Source organism: Cherax quadricarinatus, chromosome 32, assembly GCF_038502225.1.
Source record: "Cherax quadricarinatus isolate ZL_2023a chromosome 32, ASM3850222v1, whole genome shotgun sequence".
Taxonomy (NCBI): domain Eukaryota; kingdom Metazoa; phylum Arthropoda; class Malacostraca; order Decapoda; family Parastacidae; genus Cherax; species Cherax quadricarinatus.
In genome coordinates, this window is record NC_091323.1 from 4,542,269 (window position 1) to 4,563,252 (window position 20,984).

At 42.9% G+C, this 20,984-nt stretch overlaps 1 protein-coding gene across 1 annotated transcript in view; it reads right to left on the reverse strand.

Annotated features, from left to right (window-relative positions):
* Nucleotides 1-3,793: 3,793 nt before the first annotated feature.
* Nucleotides 3,794-20,984, reverse strand: part of LOC128690170 (nephrin-like) — a 398,545-nt gene continuing 381,354 nt past the window's right edge. The window contains exon 12 of the mRNA XM_070090735.1: nt 3,794-4,275. Within this exon, the coding sequence (XP_069946836.1) occupies nt 3,815-4,275 (461 nt within the window). The 3' untranslated portion in view covers nt 3,794-3,814. The remainder of the gene's footprint in view (nt 4,276-20,984) is intronic.

Consider the following 20,984-nt stretch of genomic DNA (forward strand, 5'->3'; position numbering starts at 1 on the left):
CCCGAGCAACAGACACACTGAAAGTTACATGATATATGGATTTTCCACAGGCAATTAAAACTGGTAAAAATTTGTACATCTCCCACACTGGTAATGTTAACACTTGTTCATCTCCCACACTGGTAATGTTAACACTTGTTCATCTCCCACACTGGTAATGTTAACACTTGTTCATCTCCCACACTGGTAATGTTAACACTTGTTCATCTTCCACACTGGTAATGTTAACACTTGTTCATCTCCCACACTGGTAATGTTAACACTTGTTCATCTCCCACACTGGAAATGTTAACACTTGTTCATCTCCCACACTGGTAATGTTAACACTTGTTCATCTCCCACACTGGTAATGTTAACACTTGTTCATCTCCCACACTGGTAATGTTAACACTTGTTCATCTCCCACACTGGTAATGTTAACACTTGTTCATCTCCCACACTGGTAATGTTAACACTTGTTCATCTCCCACACTGGTAATGTTAACACTTGTTCATCTCCCACACTGGTAATGTTAACACTTGTTCATCTCCCACACTGGTAATGTTAACACTTGTTCATCTCCCACACTGGTAATGTTAACACTTGTTCATCTCCCACACTGGTAATGTTAACACTTGTTCATCTCCCACACTGGTAATGTTAACACTTGTTCATCTCCCACACTGGTAATGTTAACACTTGTTCATCTCCCACACTGGTAATGTTAACACTTGTTCATCTCCCACACTGGTAATGTTAACACTTGTTCATCTCCCACACTGGTAATGTTAACACTTGTTCATCTCCCACACTGGTAATGTTAACACTTGTTCATCTCCCACACTGGTAATGTTAACACTTGTTCATCTCCCACACTGGTAATGTTAACACTTGTTCATCTCCCACACTGGTAATGTTAACACTTGTTCATCTCCCACACTGGTAATGTTAACACTTGTTCATCTCCCACACTGGTAATGTTAACACTTGTTCATCTTCCACACTGGTAATGTTAACACTTGCTCATCTCCCACGCTGCTAATGTTAACACTTATTCATCTCCCCACTGGTAATGTTAACACTTGTTCATCTCCCACACTGGTATTGTTAACACTTGTTCATCTCCCACACTGGTAATGTTAACACTTGTTCATCTCCCACACTGGTAATGTTAACACTTGTTCATCTCCCACACTGGTAATGTTAACACTTGTTCATCTCCCACACTGATAATGTTAACACTTGTTCATCTCCTCACACTGGTGATGTTAACACATGTACTTATCCTCCCGACACATGTTTCTCATTTACTCTCCTCACAATTTACTTAAACACTCTCATACCATCCCCTCACAATTTACTTACACACTCTCATCACACACCCTCTACAAACACCCTTCACACACACACCCTCTACAAACACCCTTCACTCACACACCCTCTACAAACACCCTTCACACACACACTCTACAAACACCCTTCACACACACACCCTCTACAAACACCCTTCACTCACACACCCTCTACAAACACCCTTCACACACACACTCTACAAACACCCTTCACACACACACCCTCTCCAAACACCCTTCACACACACCCTCTAAAAACACCCTTCACTCACACACCCTCTACAAACACCCTTCACACACACTCTCTACAAACACCCTTCACACACACACCCTCTCCAAACACCCTTCACACACACCTCCAAACACCCTTTACACACACACACCCTCTACAAACACCCTTCGCACACACACCCTCTACAAACACCCTTCACACACACCCTCTCCAAACACCCTTCACACACACACACTCTACAAACACCCGTCGCACACACACCCTCTACGAACACCCTTCACACACACACCCTCTACAAACACCCTTCGCGCACACACCCTCTACAAACACCCTTCACACACACACCTTCTACAAACACCCTTCACACACACTCCCTCTACAAACACCCTTCACACACACACCCTCTACAAACACCCTTCATACACACCCTCTCCAAACACCCTTCACACACACACATCCTCTACAAGCACCCGTCGCACACACACCCTCTACAAACACCCTTCACACACACACCCTCTCCAAACACCCTTCACACACACCCTCTCCAAACACCCTTCACGCACACACCCTCAACAAACACCCTTCACACACACCCTCTCCAAACACCCTTCACACACACAACCTCTCCAAACACCCTTCACACACACACCCTCTACAAACACCCTTCACACACACCCTCTCCAAACACCATTCACGCACACACCGTCTACAAACACCCTTCACACACACCCTCTCCAAACACTCTTCACGCACACCCTCTCCAAACACCCTTCACACACACACCCTCTCCAAACACCCTTCACACACACACATCCTCTACAAGCACCCGTCGCACACACACCCTCTACAAACACCCTTCACACACACACCCTCTCCAAACACCCTTCACACACACCCTCTCCAAACACCCTTCACGCACACACCCTCAACACCCTTCACACACACCCTCTCCAAACACCCTTCACACACACAACCTCTCCAAACACCCTTCACACACACACCCTCTACAAACACCCTTCATACACACCCTCTCCAAACACCCTTCACACACACACCCTCTACAAACACCCTTCACACACACCCTCTCCAAACACCATTCACGCACACACCGTCTACAAACACCCTTCACACACACCCTCTCCAAACACTCTTCACGCACACCCTCTCCAAACACCCTTCACACACCCACCCTCTCCAAACACCTTTCACACACATACCCTCTACAAACTCCCTTCACACACACCCTCTCCAAACACCATTCACACACACACCTACAAACACCCTTCACACACACCCTCTCCAAACACTCTTCACACACACCCTCTCCAAACACCCTTCACACACACACCCTCTACAAACACCCTTCACCCACACCCTCTCCAAACACTCTTCACACACACCCTCTCCAAACACCCTTCACACACCCTCTCCAAACACCTTTCACACACACCCTCTCCAAGCACCTTCCACACATACTCTTCATACACATTCCTCACACGCTCCACACACACCTTTCCTCCCGCACCTTCCACACACACCGTCACACACCCTTTTCACACTCTTCTCACACACTCTAATCACACAGGTTCCCCATACACATGACAATAACCAACAGCTAGACTGGACGGGTGCCTGATTACCATTAATAGGCAGAAGCTCCAGCCTCGACCTTTCCTTTCCCTGTGTGGAAGCCAGATCATTAAATAATGGGTGTTGTGCCTCAAGCACTGCTAGGAATTAGGTTTAATTTCAGGAAGAGGAGGTAGGTGCAACTACCTGGAGCAAAACCTGTTTACCAGTAAGAAGGCTCTCCACTCGGTAGGATGTCAAGACAAATAAGCCAAAACACAAATAACCCGCACATAAAAGACAGAAGCTTACGACGACGTTTCGGTCCGACTTGGACCATTGACAAAGTCACACAGTGTGACTTTGTCAATGGTCCAAGTCGGACCGAAACGTCGTCGTAAGCTTCTGTCTTTTATGTGCGGGTTATTTGTGTATCGTTCCAGTCACGGTATTGTGCCTTTTTGTTATTTAATAAGCCAAAACTTTCTCACCACCAGCAAACACTAATAACATTTATTTCCATACCATATACATACAGCAATATAAACATTGTTCCCTCATCACGTACAGACATCACATAACATTATTTACTGCAACGTACGATCGTAATTTTTTTTTCTTTATTGTATACAAACGTATCAGAAATATTATTTCTTTACCACGTACAAAAGAAATAAAATATTATTTCCTTACCATGTACAAACTGCTTCGTCGCTTGAGGGTTGTTGAGTGGTTGTGGCTTCTCGCTCGGCTGGTGCGTGGGTGGGGCATAGTTTGGGTATGGGAGATAGGCATAGCATGGGCGTGGGTGTACATGGGCTCTGGGATGGAGGTTGCAGTTGAGAGCATGTGGTGGAAGGTAGTCGAGTGCTGCAACTCGACCGGGACTGGAGAGGAATATTCTCGCTGGATATATTGCGACTGTTGGGTACTGGGCTTGGGTTTGACGTGGATGTGGGCTTGTTTTGCGTGGGCGTGGGTGGCGTGTGTGACGTGGTTAGAGTCTACGCAGGAGCCAGTGAGGATATGAGGCGTTTCGGCAGGGTCATGGGAAGTCTCCGGACTACTATGACCAACTATCTCCCCGTATATCATGGAGACATTAGCAACTCCTCTGCGGTCCATTGAATCCACGCAACCTCCTGTGGGTGCAGAGAACCATGTTATCAAGATAGAAACTCAAGATAGAAATGTGGATATAAGTATCGAATAGCGTGTGGAAGAAAATTTGGAAGAGAAGCAGGAGAGGAAAAATACAAGAAACCAGACTTCAGAAGAGAAGCACAAGCAAAAGGCATTATCTGAATGAGGTACATTGTGAAAGAGAGGAAGAGAGGAAGACAGTGAATGAGTTGATGGAGCATGTGACCGGAAAATGCAGGGATTCAGAGGAGAAATTTGAACCTAGGAACATAAAGAGCAGAAACAATTGGAAGACCAGAGTTAGCCATGGTTCACCCAGAGATGCAGAGAAGCGAAAACTAAATGTGTAAGAGAATGCAAGAATATAGAAGGCAAACAAGGAGATGAGTCGAAAATTCAAAAACGATTATGCATGGAGAAGAGGAGAGGCTCAATGACAATTTGAAAGTAACATATCATCGAAAGGCAAATGTGGCCCAAAGCTGTAATATAGCCACACCTGTAGGAAGACAACAGTAAGAGACCAGGTAATCAGGCTGAAGAAGAAAGGGGAGTTCACTTGGAATGACCAGGAAGTCTAAGAGGATCTCAACAAGAGATTCAGGGAGATAGTCTCAGAAGAAAAAGGAAAGCTAACAGCAAACCGAAGGAGCAAAGAGCACCAGCGAGTGCGGGGCACAGTTCTCGCCATAAGGAAAAAGGTGAAGAAGCTATTGTGTGAGCAAGATATCTCGAACGCAGTGGGACCAGATAATTCTCCTTGGGCACTGCGAGAAGCAGAGAAACTGTGTGTGCGCATACAAACAGACCCAACGCATTCACACACACACACACACACACACACACACACACACACACACACACACACACACACACACAGAGCAGAGGCACTCTATGTATCAGTAACAACAATCTTCAACACTAACGAAACAGGGCAGCTTCCTGAGGAATGGAAGACAACAAATTTAGTCCCAATTTTTAAAAAAGAGACAGACCAATGTCAATGACATGCATAGTATGCAGTCATGCAGAAGATTATCAGGAGAGGAGTGGTACAGCCCCTAGAAAGGAATGAGCTTATCAACCACAACCAGCCAGGGACCGGAAATCCTGTCACAAACCTCCTGGAGTTCTATGACTGGGTGACAGAAGTAAGACGAGAGAGAGAGAGAGAGAGAGAGGGGAGGGGGTAGTTTGCATTTTTTTGGTCAGTAAGAAGACTTTTGGCACAGTTCCACACAAAAGATTAGTGCAAAAGCTGGATGACCAGGCAGGAATAACAAGGAAGGCAATGCAAAGAATCAGAGAATATATGACAGGAAGGCAGCAGCGAGTCAGGGTATGCGACTAGGTGTCAGAGAGGGCACCTGTGACGAGCGGGGTTCTAAAGGGCTCAGTCCTAGGGTCGGTGCTGTTCCCCGTATATGTGAATGACATGACGGAAGGAATAGGCTCAGAAGTGTCCCTATTTGCAGACGATATAAAGTTAATGAGGAGAATTCAATCCGAGGACGACCAAGCAGGACTACAAAGGGATCTGGGCAGGCTACAGGTTGGACGAGCAAATGGCTCCTAGAATTCAACAACGCCAAGTGCAAAGTCATGAAGATCGGGGTAGGGCAAAGAAGACCGCAGACGGAGTACAGTCTAGAGGGCCAGAGACTACAAACCTCACTCAAGGAAAAGGATCTTGGGTGTGTATAACACCGAACACTCCTCCCGAGGTGCACGTCAACCAAATAACTGTTGTGGCATACAGGAGACTAGCAAACCTAAGAATAGGATACCGACATCTCAGTAAGGAGCTCAGAACTCTGTACACCGTGTACATCAGGCCCATATTGGAGTATGCAGCACCAGTTTGGAACCCACACCTGGACAAGCACATCAAGAAATTAGAGAATGTGCAAAGATTTGCAACGAGACTAGTAGTAGAATTAAGGGGCATGCCCAATGAGGAATTGACAAGGTGGACAGGGACAGGACATTTCAGAGATGAAACATATCAGCGAGGTATCACAATTGGAAATTGAAGATTCAGATGAGTCACAAGGATGTTAGGAAGCATTTATTCAGGAAGGTGATGGAGGCAGGAGCCATATATAGTTTTAAGAAGAGGTACAATAAAGCTCACACAACAGGGAGGGAGTGAACTAGTAGTGATCAGTGAAGAGGCAGGGCCAGAAGCTATGATTCGGCCCCTGCAATCACAATTAGGTGAGTACACACACACACACACACACACTCACACACACACACACACACACACACACACACACACATACACACACATGTACACAAAAAAATGGTGGCTCAGAGGGGAAGTTGAAGGCTCAGGGAATCAGAGGAAGATGGTTCTGGCAAGGATGAATGGATGGAAGAGCAATGTAAAAGGATGGAACAAGGATGGGAGAGCAAACTGAGTGAGCTTTCTGAAAAATGGAGATGATGATGGAGGTGAAGAAGAAGAAATGTGAGTCACAAGCCTAAGCCGTAGAAGCCAGTATACGGGCTCTAGAAAATGAGGTAAATTGGCTGAAGCGAGTCATCGGACTATTGCCCAAAGGAAACATTGCATCTGAAGGAGGTACACCCCTACTGAATGAAGAGCCCAACAGAAAGGAAGAAAACATGACTTATGTTAAGGCCCTATCAGTCCACCAAGCAGGGCCAAGGAATGAGGAGGAAGAAATGTTGGGATCAGGGATAGCAGTAAGGGAGGAGCAGAAGGTGGAGAGGGGGATAGGCCCCTTGCAAAGGCATGACCATGCACCAAAGAGGTACAGGAAAAAAAGGGAGAAAATGGCCATGTACAAATAGGACCCAGAGGCACAGAGGGAAAGGCAATGGGAGGAGGAGAGGGAGAAGTCAGTGTTCATTCATGGGCTTCAGGAGAGTGAGGGAAGGACACCAAGTGGAAGACAGCAGGAAGAAAAACAGGAGATTGAAAACATCACCAGAAAAATAGGCAAGGACAACATGACTGAGATAGTAGATTTTCAGATTACTGGGGGGTATCTGAAGGGAAGAAATTGGCCAGTCAAACTGATTTCCAAGACAGAAAAGGGTGAAGAACAGGATCCTACAAGAAAAATCAAGGCTGAATGAATCAACATACAAGAAAGTGTTCCTTGACCGAGAAAGAACAAGAACAAAATGACAGCAGCTGAAGTGAAAGGGGCTTGTTGTCCTCAGTAGAGGACAACTGAAGCAGGGCAGAACAACAAGTGCAAATGCAGAACCACCCAGAGAACAAAACATGTTATCCCAACACAAATCTCAATTCATAATTACAGCCTGCACTCCACACTATGCTGTAGAATCTTACAGCACACTGCCAAGTCCCCCACCCTCACAGACCCTCCAGAACACAATGTTGGAGAGGAAACTGAAGTTATGGTACACCAACGCTGATGGAATAACGAATAAGTGGGAGGAGTGGCACAAAAGAGTCAAAGAGGCATCACTGGACATCATATCTCTCACAGAAACCAAGCTCAAAAGAATGATAACAGATGCCATCTTTCCAATGGGATATCAGATCCTGAAGAAAGACAGAGGAAACAGAGGGGGTGATGGAGTGGCACTGCTCATCAAAAACCAGTGGGATTTTGATGAGCTGGAGAGAGAAGACAGATCAGAAGCAAGAGACTGCATAACTGGAACACTTCAGTCTTGAGATCCCAAGGTGGTAATTGCAGTGTTGTATAACCCACCACAGAACAGAAAGAGGCCAAGGCAAGAGTATGATGAGAGTAATAGAGCGATGGTTGACACACTGGCTGAAGTGGTCAGAAGGGTTCATGCGAGCAGGGCAAAGCTGCTGGTTATGGGTGACTTCAATCACAACGAAATCGACCGGAGCCACATAGGAGCTCATGAACGTGGAGGGCTAAGATGTTGGAGGTGGTACTGCAAAACCTCACGTATCAACACGTAACGGACACTATCAAAGAGAGACGAGAGGATGATCCAGCAAGACTTGACCTAGTATTCACCTTAAGTGGTGCAGATATTGAGGACATTACTTAAGAAAGACTGCGCGGGGCCAGTGACCACGTGGTTCTGAGATTCGAATATATATTAGAGTTAAAAGTGGAGACGGAAACAGGAAGAGCAAGACGAATGAAGCCTAATTACATGAGAGGGGACTACACAGGCATGAAGAATTTCCTGCACAGTGTTCAGTGGGACAGAGATCTGGCAGGGAAGTCAGTAAACAAGATGATGGAATATGTGACAACAATATGCAAGGAAGCTGAGGAAAGGTTTGTATTCAAGGGTAACAAAAATAACGAGAAAGCCAGGATGACCCCTTGCTTCACCCAAAGGTGTAGAGAGGCCAAAACCAAGTGTGCTACAGAATGGAAGAAGTATAGAAGGCAAAGGACTCAGGAGAATAAGGAGAGCAGTCGCAGATCCAGAAATAAATATGCACAGGTAAGAAGGGAGGCCCAACAACAATACAAAAATGACATAGCAGCGAAAACCAAATCTAACCCGAAGCTGTTGCTCAGCCACATCAGGAGGAAAACAACAGCCAAGGACCAGATAATCAGGCTGAGAAAGGAAGGAGGATTGATCGCAAGGAATGACTGCGAAGTATGTGAGGAACTCAACATGAGATTCAAAGAAGTGTTCACAGAGACAGAAGGGACTCCGGAAAGACAGACAGACCTAGTAGCGGCCAGTGAAGAGGCGCGATCAGGAGTTGTGAATCGACCCCTGCAACCACAACTAGGTGAATACATACACACACACACACACACACACACACACACACATACACACACACACACACACACACACACACATACACACACACACACACACACACACACACACACATACACACACACATACACACACACACACACACACACACACACACACGTAAGGGACACTACAAGAGAGAGAGAAGAGGATGAACCAGCAAGGCTGGACTTAGTATTCACCTTGAGTAGTGCAGATATCGAGGACATCACATACGAAAGACCCCTTGGGGCCAGTGACCATGTGGTTTTAAGCTTCGAATACACAGTAGAGCTACAAGTGGAGGGAGAAGCAGGAAGGCCAGGACGAATGAAGCCAAACTACAAGAAAGGGGACTACACAGGAATGAGGAACTACCTGAACGGGGTTCAGTGGGACAGAAAACTGGCAGGGAAGCCAGTTAATGAGATCCTGTGTCACAAACCTACTGGAGTTCTATGACATGGTGACAGCAGTAAGACAAGAGAGAGAGGGGTGGGTGGACTGCATTTTCTTGGACTGTAAGAAGGCGTTTGACACAGTTCCACACAAGAGATTGGTGCAAAAACTGGAGGACCAAGCAGGGATAACAGGGAAGGCACTACAATGGATCAGGGAATACTTGTCAGGAAGACAGCAGCGAGTCATGGTACGTGGCGAGGTGTCAGAGTGGGCACCTGTGACCAGCGGGGTCCCGCAGGGGTCAGTCCTAGGACCAGTGCTGTTTCTGGTATTTGTGAACGACATGACGGAAGGAATAGACTCTGAGGTGTCCCTGTTTGCAGATGACGTGAAGTTGATGAGAAGAATTCACTCGATCGAAGACCAGGCAGAACTACAAAGGGATCTGGACAGGCTGCAGACCTGGTCCAGCAATTGGCTCCTGGAGTTCAATCCCACCAAGTGCAAAGTCATGAAGATTGGGGAAGGGCAAAGAATACCGCAGACGGAGTACTGTCTAGGGGGCCAGAGACTACAAACCTCACTCAAGGAAAAAGATCTTGGGGTGAGTATAACACCAGGCACATCTCCTGAAGCGCACATCAACCAAATAACTGCTGCAGCATATGGGCGCCTGGCAAACCTCAGAACAGCATTCTGACATCTTAATAAGGAATCATTCAGGACCCTGTACACCGTGTACGTTAGGCCCATATTGGAGTATGCGGCACCAGTTTGGAACCCACACCTAGCCAAGCACGTGAAGAAACTAGAGAAAGTGCAAAGGTTTGCAACAAGACTAGTCCCAGAGCTAAGAGGTATGTCCTACGAGGAGAGGTTAAGGGAAATCAACCTGACGACACTGGAGGACAGGAGAGAGAGGGGGGACATGATAACGACATACAAAATACTGAGAGGAATTGACAAGGTGGACAAAGACAGGATGTTCCAGAGATTGGACACAGTAACAAGGGGACACCGTTGGAAGCTGAAGACACAGATGAATCACAGGGATGTTAGGAAGTATTTCTTCAGCCACAGAGTAGTCAGTAAGTGGAATAGTTTGGGAAGCGATGTAGTGGAGGCAGGATCCATACATAGCTTTAAGCAGAGGTATGATAAAGCTCACGGCTCAGGGAGAGTGACCTAGGTGCGATCAGTGAAGAGGCGGGGCCAGGAGCTCGGACTCGACCCTGGCAACCTCAACTAGGTGAGTACAACTAGGTGAGTACACACACACACATACACACACACATACATACACACACACACACACACACACACACACAGGTATAACAGGGAAGGCACTGCAATGAATCAGAGAATACTTGACGGGAAGACAGCAGCGAGTCATGGTAAGTGATGAGGTGTCAGAGTGGGCGCCTGTGACGAGCGGGGTTCCACAGGGGTCAGTCCTAGAACATGTGCTGTTTCTGGTATATGTGAACGACATGACGGAATGAATAGACACAGAAGTGTCCATGTTTGCAGACGATGTGAAGTTAATGAGGATAATTTAGTCAGAGGAAGACCAGGCAGGACTACAGAGGGACCTGGGAAGGCTGCAAGCCTGGTCCATGAACCGGCTCCTGGAGTTCAGCCCCACCCAGTGCAAAGTCATGAAGATCGGGGAAGGGCAAAGAAGACCGCAAAGTACGGTTTCGAGGGATGAAGAATACAAACCTCACTCAAGGAAAAAGATCTTGGAGAGCATAATATCGAGCACATCTCCGGAGGCGCGCATCAACCAAGTAACTGCTGCAGCACATGGGCGCCTAGCAAACCTAAGAATAACATTCCGACATCTCAGTAAGGAGCCGTTCCTGATCCTGTACACTGTTTTCATCAAGCCCATATTGGAGTATGTAGCACCAGTATGGAACCCACACCTGGTCGAGCACGTCAAGAAATTAGAGAGAGTGCAAATGTTTGTAACAAGACTAGTCCCGGAGCTAAGGGGTATGTCCACCGAGGAGAGGTTAAGGGAACTCGACCTGAAGACACTGGATTACAGGGGGGAAGACGTATAAAATACTAAGAGGAATTGACAAGATGGACAGGAACAGATTCTTTCAGAGAAGTTACACAGCAACAAGGGGTCACAACTGGAAGCTGAAAACTCATACGAGTCACAGGAATGTTCAGGAAGTATTTGTTCAGTCACAGAGTTGTCAGGAAACGGAACAAACTGGAGAGTGATGTAATGGTTTAAGTTTAGACTAGTGTATATTAATAATGATCTTTATTTCTTCAAGTACAAGGAATACAGACCTATTTGACATTAATGACATACTAATATATAGAAAGCCCTTTGTTATGCCAAGCATTTAGGGCAAATTAGGTTAATTTTGTTCGCAGAATGCGACCCGCAATCGGCTAGCATCAAGGTACCTATTTACTGCTAGGTGAAGAAGGACAATAAGTTTGTTGCGGAAACACGTTCTAATGTTTCCAAGTATACCGGGATCGAACTACGAACCTGAGTAGTTGGTTAACTTGGCTCATAGCCTATTGACTACTGGAGGGTGAGAGGCACGTAAGTTCCTCCGTCTTCTAATAACATGTTCATTTGTCCACTATAATCTACCTTGTCCATATTTACTATCGCATTTGTTGCAATTGCAATTGTTGTAACAACTGTTGCAAATTCAACACAAATGCCCTCAAAGATTTGTTAAGTTATACCAAATGCGATAGTTATTATGGACAAATTAGATTATAATGGTAAAATGAACATGTTATTAGAAGACGGGGAACTTACGTGACTCTTAACTTCGTGCGATCTGTTCATTCCTAGTCAATAATTCTTTAAACTAAATAATAGTGATTAAAGTAATCTCTGTATATACACAGTGAGAAACATACACATTTCGGTGTATACATTGTGTAATTGATAATTGATTAGACGATTAACTGAGCTTAAAGCCTTTCAATATACGATGATCAGTCAGGCTGCATGACACCTTGTCACCACCTGCCAAGAATAAATTAATCCCGAATAAGGGCCTAGTAGGATGGAAGTAAACTTTAAGTGTATACATACTGAGATAAATACCTATCACGTGTACATGTACCATTGCTTTTAGTACATACATATAGTGATACATTCATCATAATAAATGCAAAGTGAGTATTGGTTTATGACAAGTCAAAGTGATAGGCAAAATTCTCAAATCATGTAACACAGTTTTTAATTAGTTCATTTAAAATGAATAAGTGTGATGAATGTTTTGAAAAACCGACAAGTTGAAGATTGAGACACTTATGCAGCATATGGGAATCTTTATTCAGGAAACGTTTCGCCACACAGTGGCTTCATCAGTCCAATACAAAGAGGAAGGCGTAAGGAGAGTAGGAGAATGAGGTAATCAGTCCCTCAACCTGGAGTCGATGTGTTCAGTCCATCAATCTTGTAGAATGTCTACAAGATTGATGGACTGAACACATCGACTCCAGGTTGAGGGACTGATTACCTCATTCTCCTACTCTCCTTACGCCTTCCTCTTTGTATTGGACTGATGAAGCCACTGTGTGGCGAAACGTTTCCTGAATAAAGATTCCCATATGCTGCATAAGTGTCTCAATCTTCAAAATGAATAAGTATTTCACATTATTCTACCTTTTCTCTCAATTAAATATTTTATGTTGAGAAATTTGACTTTCTTCATAATGCTGACACAGTGCAATATTTCGATTAATAAATATTGCTATTCTTAAGTTAACAATTTTCTAAACAAGAAAGACGAAATGGGGTGAAACCTCACAGATTTATTGTGCTGAAGTTTGCGATAAATGATTCGTGACGGAAATACTGACGTGATTCTGGTAAAGAATATATTCACGTTATTTTCAATTATCAATATTTTTTCAGCAAATCATCTCTCTGAATTAGCAGAGACTAATAGAAAAATCATTGGTTTTATTGCTAAAATTGTCAGTTCAAGAACCTATTTTTTTTAATAAAGTGAGCGCTGTATAGTCCTGTCCAGGCAAGGAAGAACATCCATTGGAAATTATAACTTTTCCAAGAGAGGATCAAAGAGAGACAAATGACACATTTCCACGACCTGGAGAGTGATGAAGTGTGTGAATTACAGGATTTCCATTCCTAGGAGAAGAACGAACAACGGTAGCCAAAGGCATTTTTAAAATAAAAAAAAATAACTACGAAGAAGAATCTATGACATTTCCCACTTAAGTGTAGCGGACACCAAGAATCTTGAGCCCGTGGAGTAGTGTGGGAAGCTACAGGCTCTGAGAGTTGACAGTCATACACTTCCTGACTACTGACGGACACAACATTTGATGGTCAGTTATTTACACTCTGAGGAAGCCTCGCTATATTACGCACAATCTCACACTGATAGCCTCATATTACCCAAAAACTCACACTGGAGTTCCGTGTTTGTTTATTAAGTCTCGGGTAATGAACCTTTTGGAACTGATAATAACTCACAAAATACGCACTATATTTAAGTGACAAATTAAAAATGGTGGCAACATATTTCATCATTAAAATATAACAAACTCATGTACACCACAATATATATATATATATATATATATATATATATATATATATATATATATATATATATATATATATATATATATATATATGTGTGTGTGTGTGCAAGCTGCACGCCAAGGTATTGTCCAGTGTTGTGAGATTGGTATAGCACTGCGTACCTTGTTCCAAGGTTCGTAGGTTCGAGTCTCCTTCAGCCAGAGATCAGTGTTTGTGTATATTTCGCCTGCTCTTGCGAATTCCTTATATATATATATATATATATATATATATATATATATATATATATATATATATATATATATATATATGCAAAACAACCACTGTGAAATTCCAAGCGCTTTCGTAACTACTCACATTATCAAGGAACAATGTTGGTTCTAAGAAAACCTGCAGCCTAAATGGCCCACGTACAATCTGTAGTTTAGGCGCATCTAATTTTGTTTCTGCCTTAAATTCCAATTAGTTTAATACATCATAACAAAATAATCATCTGCGTAGGACGTCCAGAAATACTCTAGGCTAACAGAAAGCTTCCTTTGAAAGTATACAAAAAGTCTAAAAACAAGAATGATCCAAATATTACTATTCGTATCACGACACAAATACGAAACGAGAAGTAATTATGGGCTTCCATTTACGGGACTTTCCGCATTTCCAGTCCCATTTCCCTTGAGGAGCAATGCCCCTAAACACAGCTGTTATTTACCCAGCTTCAGTTTGGTAAACTTCAGTTCTCAGGTTTCTTCATGCAAGACTGCAAACGAGGAGCAAACGTGATTTAACACCAAGGGAACACACCGCCAAGAAATATATAGCCCTCCCTAGCAACAGTGTAGTCAACAATATATCATGTGCACTGGCTGTAAGCAAGATCCACAGTGCAACTATGATATACACATCCATCAAGAGAATTACCAGGAAGCAGCTCATGGTACAATAATCTCCTTTTACTGTAAGTGTTTATACAACCGCATGTGGTATGCGAGGTACAAGCAGGATTTTGTTCACTGAAATTAATGAACACAAATGTACATGTAACAGGGATGCTCCCAGCAATGTACCCGTGATCCACAGGGATTACTGGATGTTAAATGATTAATTGTACCACAAAGCGAACGATCTTCACTGGATCTGATCTCTGTTAACGCTCTTGTTGGAAAACCTTACCTTGTTTTGTTATAACAAACACAGTCACATATAAAACAGAAAAATACTACTGCATCGCAGCTTTGCTGGCACATATAATCAATATGATCATCAAGCAAGCGTGAGTACCTGTATCACCGGACATAGGTGACAGGCTACTGGAACTCTCTTCTTCTCGGTGGTTTATCAGATTTTTAAGCTTATGTTGTTCTTGCTCTCATGTTGGTGTTGGTGTTGGTGGTGGAAACTCCTCCACTCTTAGTGGAGGAGTTTCCACCACCAACACGTTTCTATCACCCACACGCTTCCATCAAATGTGTTTAACGTGATTGCATTTTGTCTTTTTCCACTAGTAGCAGGGGCGATTTTGTATGGCACTGTTGCTTAATGTTGTGCACAACAGACCTCACTAAATATCCGTTGACTTTGTATAAACCATGACGTGAATTATATAAGTAATTCCTATCATGTTTCAAGAAAGAGGATTCAGATATTTCTTTCCGTGATGGAATTGTTGGGTGCGATGATCAGGGCAGCAGCCCCCCCCCCAGTTGGTGATTTCAATAATTAGCATGGTTGAAGATAACACTGGACTCGTTGCCCGTCCTGACTGAGTACTGATATTGGGCTAATCTGGTTTCCAGAGGTTTACCAGTTTGCCCAATGTATGAAAGAGGGTAAAGAGTGCATGGAACCTCGTCAACACCACGAATAATATTAGACGGTGTGTTCTCACTCAACTTCTATTTCACTGTCCCATTGTTTTTGAACACAATGTCTATACTGAGACTCTCTGACCGCGGGTTCAATCCCGCCCGTGGTATGGTTTCTATACAGAACTTTTTAGTGCATCTCTCAGGCTGATCACATTCTCATTGTAGGGTAACACCAGTACATAAAATTCACCACAAATTTGTATGAAAAAAAATTTGATTATGATTTTTATAAAAACCACTTTGATAATATTTTCAAATATGGCCCAAAATTAATATAAATACGCTCTTAATTAAGATAAACAAACTTTCAGGGTTTGAAGCCGATCAGAGAAAGCATTCAATTGTTATTAAATTGGGAAAAATGAATTAAATTGGCAAATTGAAGCTAACACAGCTCACCGTGAGTAATATACTTTGTTTTAATAACGCCTACCAATGGTAAATGTTTGAAGCAGATCAATAAAGGCATTTCTCTAGTAACTGATCTGACTCCAAAGATTCTAATTCAGTTTTTGGAAAATTTCAATTATGCACCTACTGGCACTAAACATATAAGTTATCATCCAATTTGAACATTAAAATGGTATAAAATACCGACAGGTTGTTAGGTAAGACACATATGCAACAGTTAGGTATCTTTATTATGAAACGTTTTGCCTACACAGTAGGCTTCTTCAGTCGAGTACAGAAAAGTTGATAGAAGCAGAAGATACTTGAAGACGATGTAATCAGTCCATCACCCTTAAAGTTTTGAGGTGGTCAGTCCCTCAGTCTGGAGAAGAGCATTGTTCCATAGTATGAAACAAGTATCTTCTGCTTCTATCAACTTTTCTGTACTCGACTGAAGAAGCCTACTGTGTAGGCGAAACGTTTCATAATAAAGATACTTAACTGTTGCATATGTGTCTTACCTAACATCATCCAATTTATAGCATACAACGCCAATTATTTCTTCCTCCGTAAGCCATACGTGTCGTAGGAGACAACTAAAATACCGGGAGCAATAGGCTAGTAACCCCTTCTCCTGGATACATTGCTAAATTTAAAATAGAAATCCTTCGTTTTTCTTTTTAGGTCATCCAGCCTCAGTAGGATATGGCCAGTTTGATAAACAAAATATCGCAAGTTATGTTTTGAAATCAATCAGAAGGACCATTGTGTAGTCCTTGGATAATAATATTACCGGATACGGGTGTTATGTTGAGGGAACCACAGTAGTGGTGAAAATTTGAAGACGATCAGAAGAGTCATTCTCCAGTTACGGCGCGGATTATATTACATATTTTTTTTATTATTGTACTACATCAACAAATTTGCCTGCACGCCAATAAACCTTAAAAGTTACTGTTATGGCTCTTAGATGCCTCAGCCATTAAATATAGAAGCTCTTCAGACTATTTAAACCAATAATTATTTAACCTAAATTAATGGAAATAAAGCTTTCCCGCCATTTTACTCTCCCAATTGTTTCCCATTTACGCAGGTGATGTATGGGCCTCACGGGTTTAGCTCTCACTACTTAGTGGAGGCATTTTTTTTATATTAAAGACTGCGCTAAAACTGAATGGGTCATTCAGCACTGCGAGTAGGTGTGTGAGAGGAAAAAGGATAATGGAGGTGGAATAGTCAATTCTGAACCTACACACGTCACTTTCAGTCTCTACTAACATCGAATTAATAAGTAATATTTTTGGACGTTTGAAGCTCCGCTGCTGAAGGTTTTTCGAAGTGATCTCAGCTATTCTTGGACGCTGGGATGAGTTTAATAACTTTATTGACAGAGTTCGTGAATATGTTGTTCCAAGTGTCAGGTCCTTGTTACTGTACAAAAGCGTTGGAAACTTGAAGCTGACTGGATGTGGCTCCCTCGAGTTAAGAGAGAAATAAAATCGAAAAGACACAGGAAGAAAAAATTTGGCAGCCTCTTAAAGGTTCTCTTGGCGAAACCCAAAAATTAACCACCAATGGAAATAAGTAAAAATCACCAATCGAAATAATTCACCTCATTTGACTGTTCTGGAACATCCCACGTAATTAACACATATTAATGTTAATATGTATGATAAGTTTGGGGTAACTGTACTTATGTGTACTGAAATACAGAAGGAAGCGCTAACTAGGGAAGTGGAAAATATTGAGCTAAAGTTAAAGAACTCATACAAGGAGATGCAAGAGAATACAAGGACATACAAGGAGATACAAGAGGAGCTGAAGGCCATTAGTGAACTGAAAGAAATTCGAAATATTTCTTTTTGTATGCCAAAAACCACGTCGAGTATAAAGCCCCTGCTCAGACAAAACGGATCCTATACAGATGAAAACAAAGAAATGAGTGATACTGAAATCTCAATATGACTCTGTGTTCAGCGAGACACTAATCAGTCTAAAGATAGACAATCCAAACAATCTTTACATGAATGAGCCTCAAAACCCTGCTAACTCCACTAGACTTTGAGAAAGCCATCGACGACATGCCCATGTACTCAACCCGAGGCCCAGACTCGTGGAACTCTGTCTTCATTAAGAACTGCAAGAAACCCCTCTCACGGGCCCTAAGTATACAATGGAGAAGGAGCATAGATACAGGTGAAATTTCACAGTTACTATAAACAACGGATGTAACCCCCCTCCATTAAAGTGGCAGCAAAGCAGTAGTTAAGAACTATAGACCAATAATAGCTTTAACGTCCCAAATCATAAAAATCTTTGAAAGAGTTCTAAGAAGCAGAATTGCAAACCACTTGGACTCCCAAAAACTGAACAATCCAGGGCAACATGTGTTCAGAGCAGGTCGCTCCTGCCTCTCACAACTACTGGATCACTGTGATATGGTCTTAGATGCTCTGGAAAACAAACAGAATGCAGATGTAGTATACACAGATTTTACAAGTCAGATTTTGCGATCATGGTGTAATAGTAAACAAAATGAGTACTAAAGGGATAACTGACAAAGTAGGTAGATGGATCTTCAACTTTCTAACCAACTGAACACAAAGAGTAGTGGAAGAGTTAAATCGGAAGCTGCCATAGTGAAGAACTCTGTTCCACAAGGCACAGTACTCGCCCCTATCCTGTTCCTCAGTCTCATATCAGACATAGACAGAGATGTGAACCATAGCACTTATTACGGAGTACTGTAAACAACAATATTTAAACAAAATGAAGCTCCAGATGCCATGTCATTTTCCGTGTAGTATACGGAACGTGGACGTGTACTATTCCTCGTAAGCGAACGCGTTTTATTCCTGTCGGCCAGGCAGTGGCCAGGACAGCAGCAGATGAGAGGTGTGTTTAGTTCAGTACCAGACGGGTGGTCATGGGATGAAGTCATCATGTTTGTGCTGTAGTGTGAGTAGGTAATTTTGGTAATTTTTTGAGTGTATTCTATTCTGTGTATTTTCTGGTGCTCTCATATTTATTTGTAAAGCCCTAGTATGCAGGGGCCTGTGTTTTGGAGAGTATTTAACGTTTCCACTGCAGGCTATGTAGCCTGCAGAAAGTGGGGGGGGGATCATGGAGCCTCCCTGTTCATAAATGTTCATTTATTTTGTTTATCTCAGTAGCAGTGTGCTAGTGAGTTAATGTGAACTGGAGTGTGGTGGTTTTTTGGAGTAGATTGTAAGTTTTTTTAAGTTACTATATTATATATATATATATATATATATATATATATATATATATATATATATATATATATATATATATATATATATATATATATATATATATATTTGTATAGGTGAGCTTTTGTGTCCTTTCTTATACAACGTTAATTATTTGCACTCATGCTTCATTATTTAATATGAATACATGCTGGCCCAAGGTTTGCTGTCTTTTTTTTAGAGTAATGTTATAGCCCCTAGACAGCAGTGTGAGCAGCCTTTAGGAGCCAGGAACATTTTATTTAAGTTACGACGTCAAAGTCGTAACAGCACTGTATTATCCTTTGCAGACGATACTAGGATCTGCATGAGAGTGTCATCAATTGAGGACACTGTAAATCTCCAAGAAGATATAACCAAGTTTTCCAGTGGGCAATGGAGAACAATATGATGTTCAATGAAGACAAATTCCAACTACTCCGTTATGAAAAACTGAAGGAAATAATAACTAGAACTGAGTGTACTACAAACTCCAATCACAAAGTAGAGCGGAAAAGTAATGTGAAGGACCTGGGTGTGGTAATATCCGAAGACCTCACCTTTACGGACCACAACAATGCCACTATCACATCAGCTAGGAAACTGATTGGATGGTTAATGAAAAGATTCAAGACAAGAGATGCTAAGCCAGTGATGATCCTTTTTAAATTACTTGTTCTCTCTAGGCTGGAATACTGCTGTACATTAACATCCCCATTCAAGGCAGGTGAAATTGCAGATCTAGAGGATGTACTGAGAACCTTTACTGCACGTATAAATTCATCAAACACCTTAACTACTGGGAACGCCAGAAAGCACTTGACTTGTACTCATTTGAGCGCAGGCGAGAGAGATATAACATAATCTACACCTGGAAGATTCTGGAGGGACTGGTTCCTAATCTGTACAAAGAAATCACTCCCTACGAAAACAAAAGACTTGGCAGGCGATGCAACATACCCCCAGTAGGGGCGTCACTGGTACACTAAGCGAAAACACAATGAGTGTCCGGGGCTCAAGACTGTTCAACAGCCTCCCACCAGCCATATAGACCTCTGGTTGTCTTCAAGAGGGAGCTGAGCAGATACCTAAATTCGGTGCCAGATCAGCTGGGCTGTGATTCGTACGTTGAACTACGTGCGGCCAGCAGTAACAGCCTCGTTGATCAGGCCCTGATCCACCGGGAGGCCTGGTTGTGGACCGGGCCGCGGGGGTGTTGATCCCTGGAATGCCCTCCAGGTAGTATGAGGCCAGACATGAGCCACTTCCACTCCTGCAACTTTAAAGTTAAACATTCACACAACTTAATGCTGAAGAAATACACACTTGTATAAAAAAAAGTGAGACGTAGTTAGGAAAACTTGAGAGACGTATTATATATGCATCAGTGTGTGGAGATTTGGATTATGAGAGAGAGAGAGAGAGAGAGAGAGAGAGAGAGAGACTGACAGGCACAGAAGTGATGCTACAGTGACCTAGAG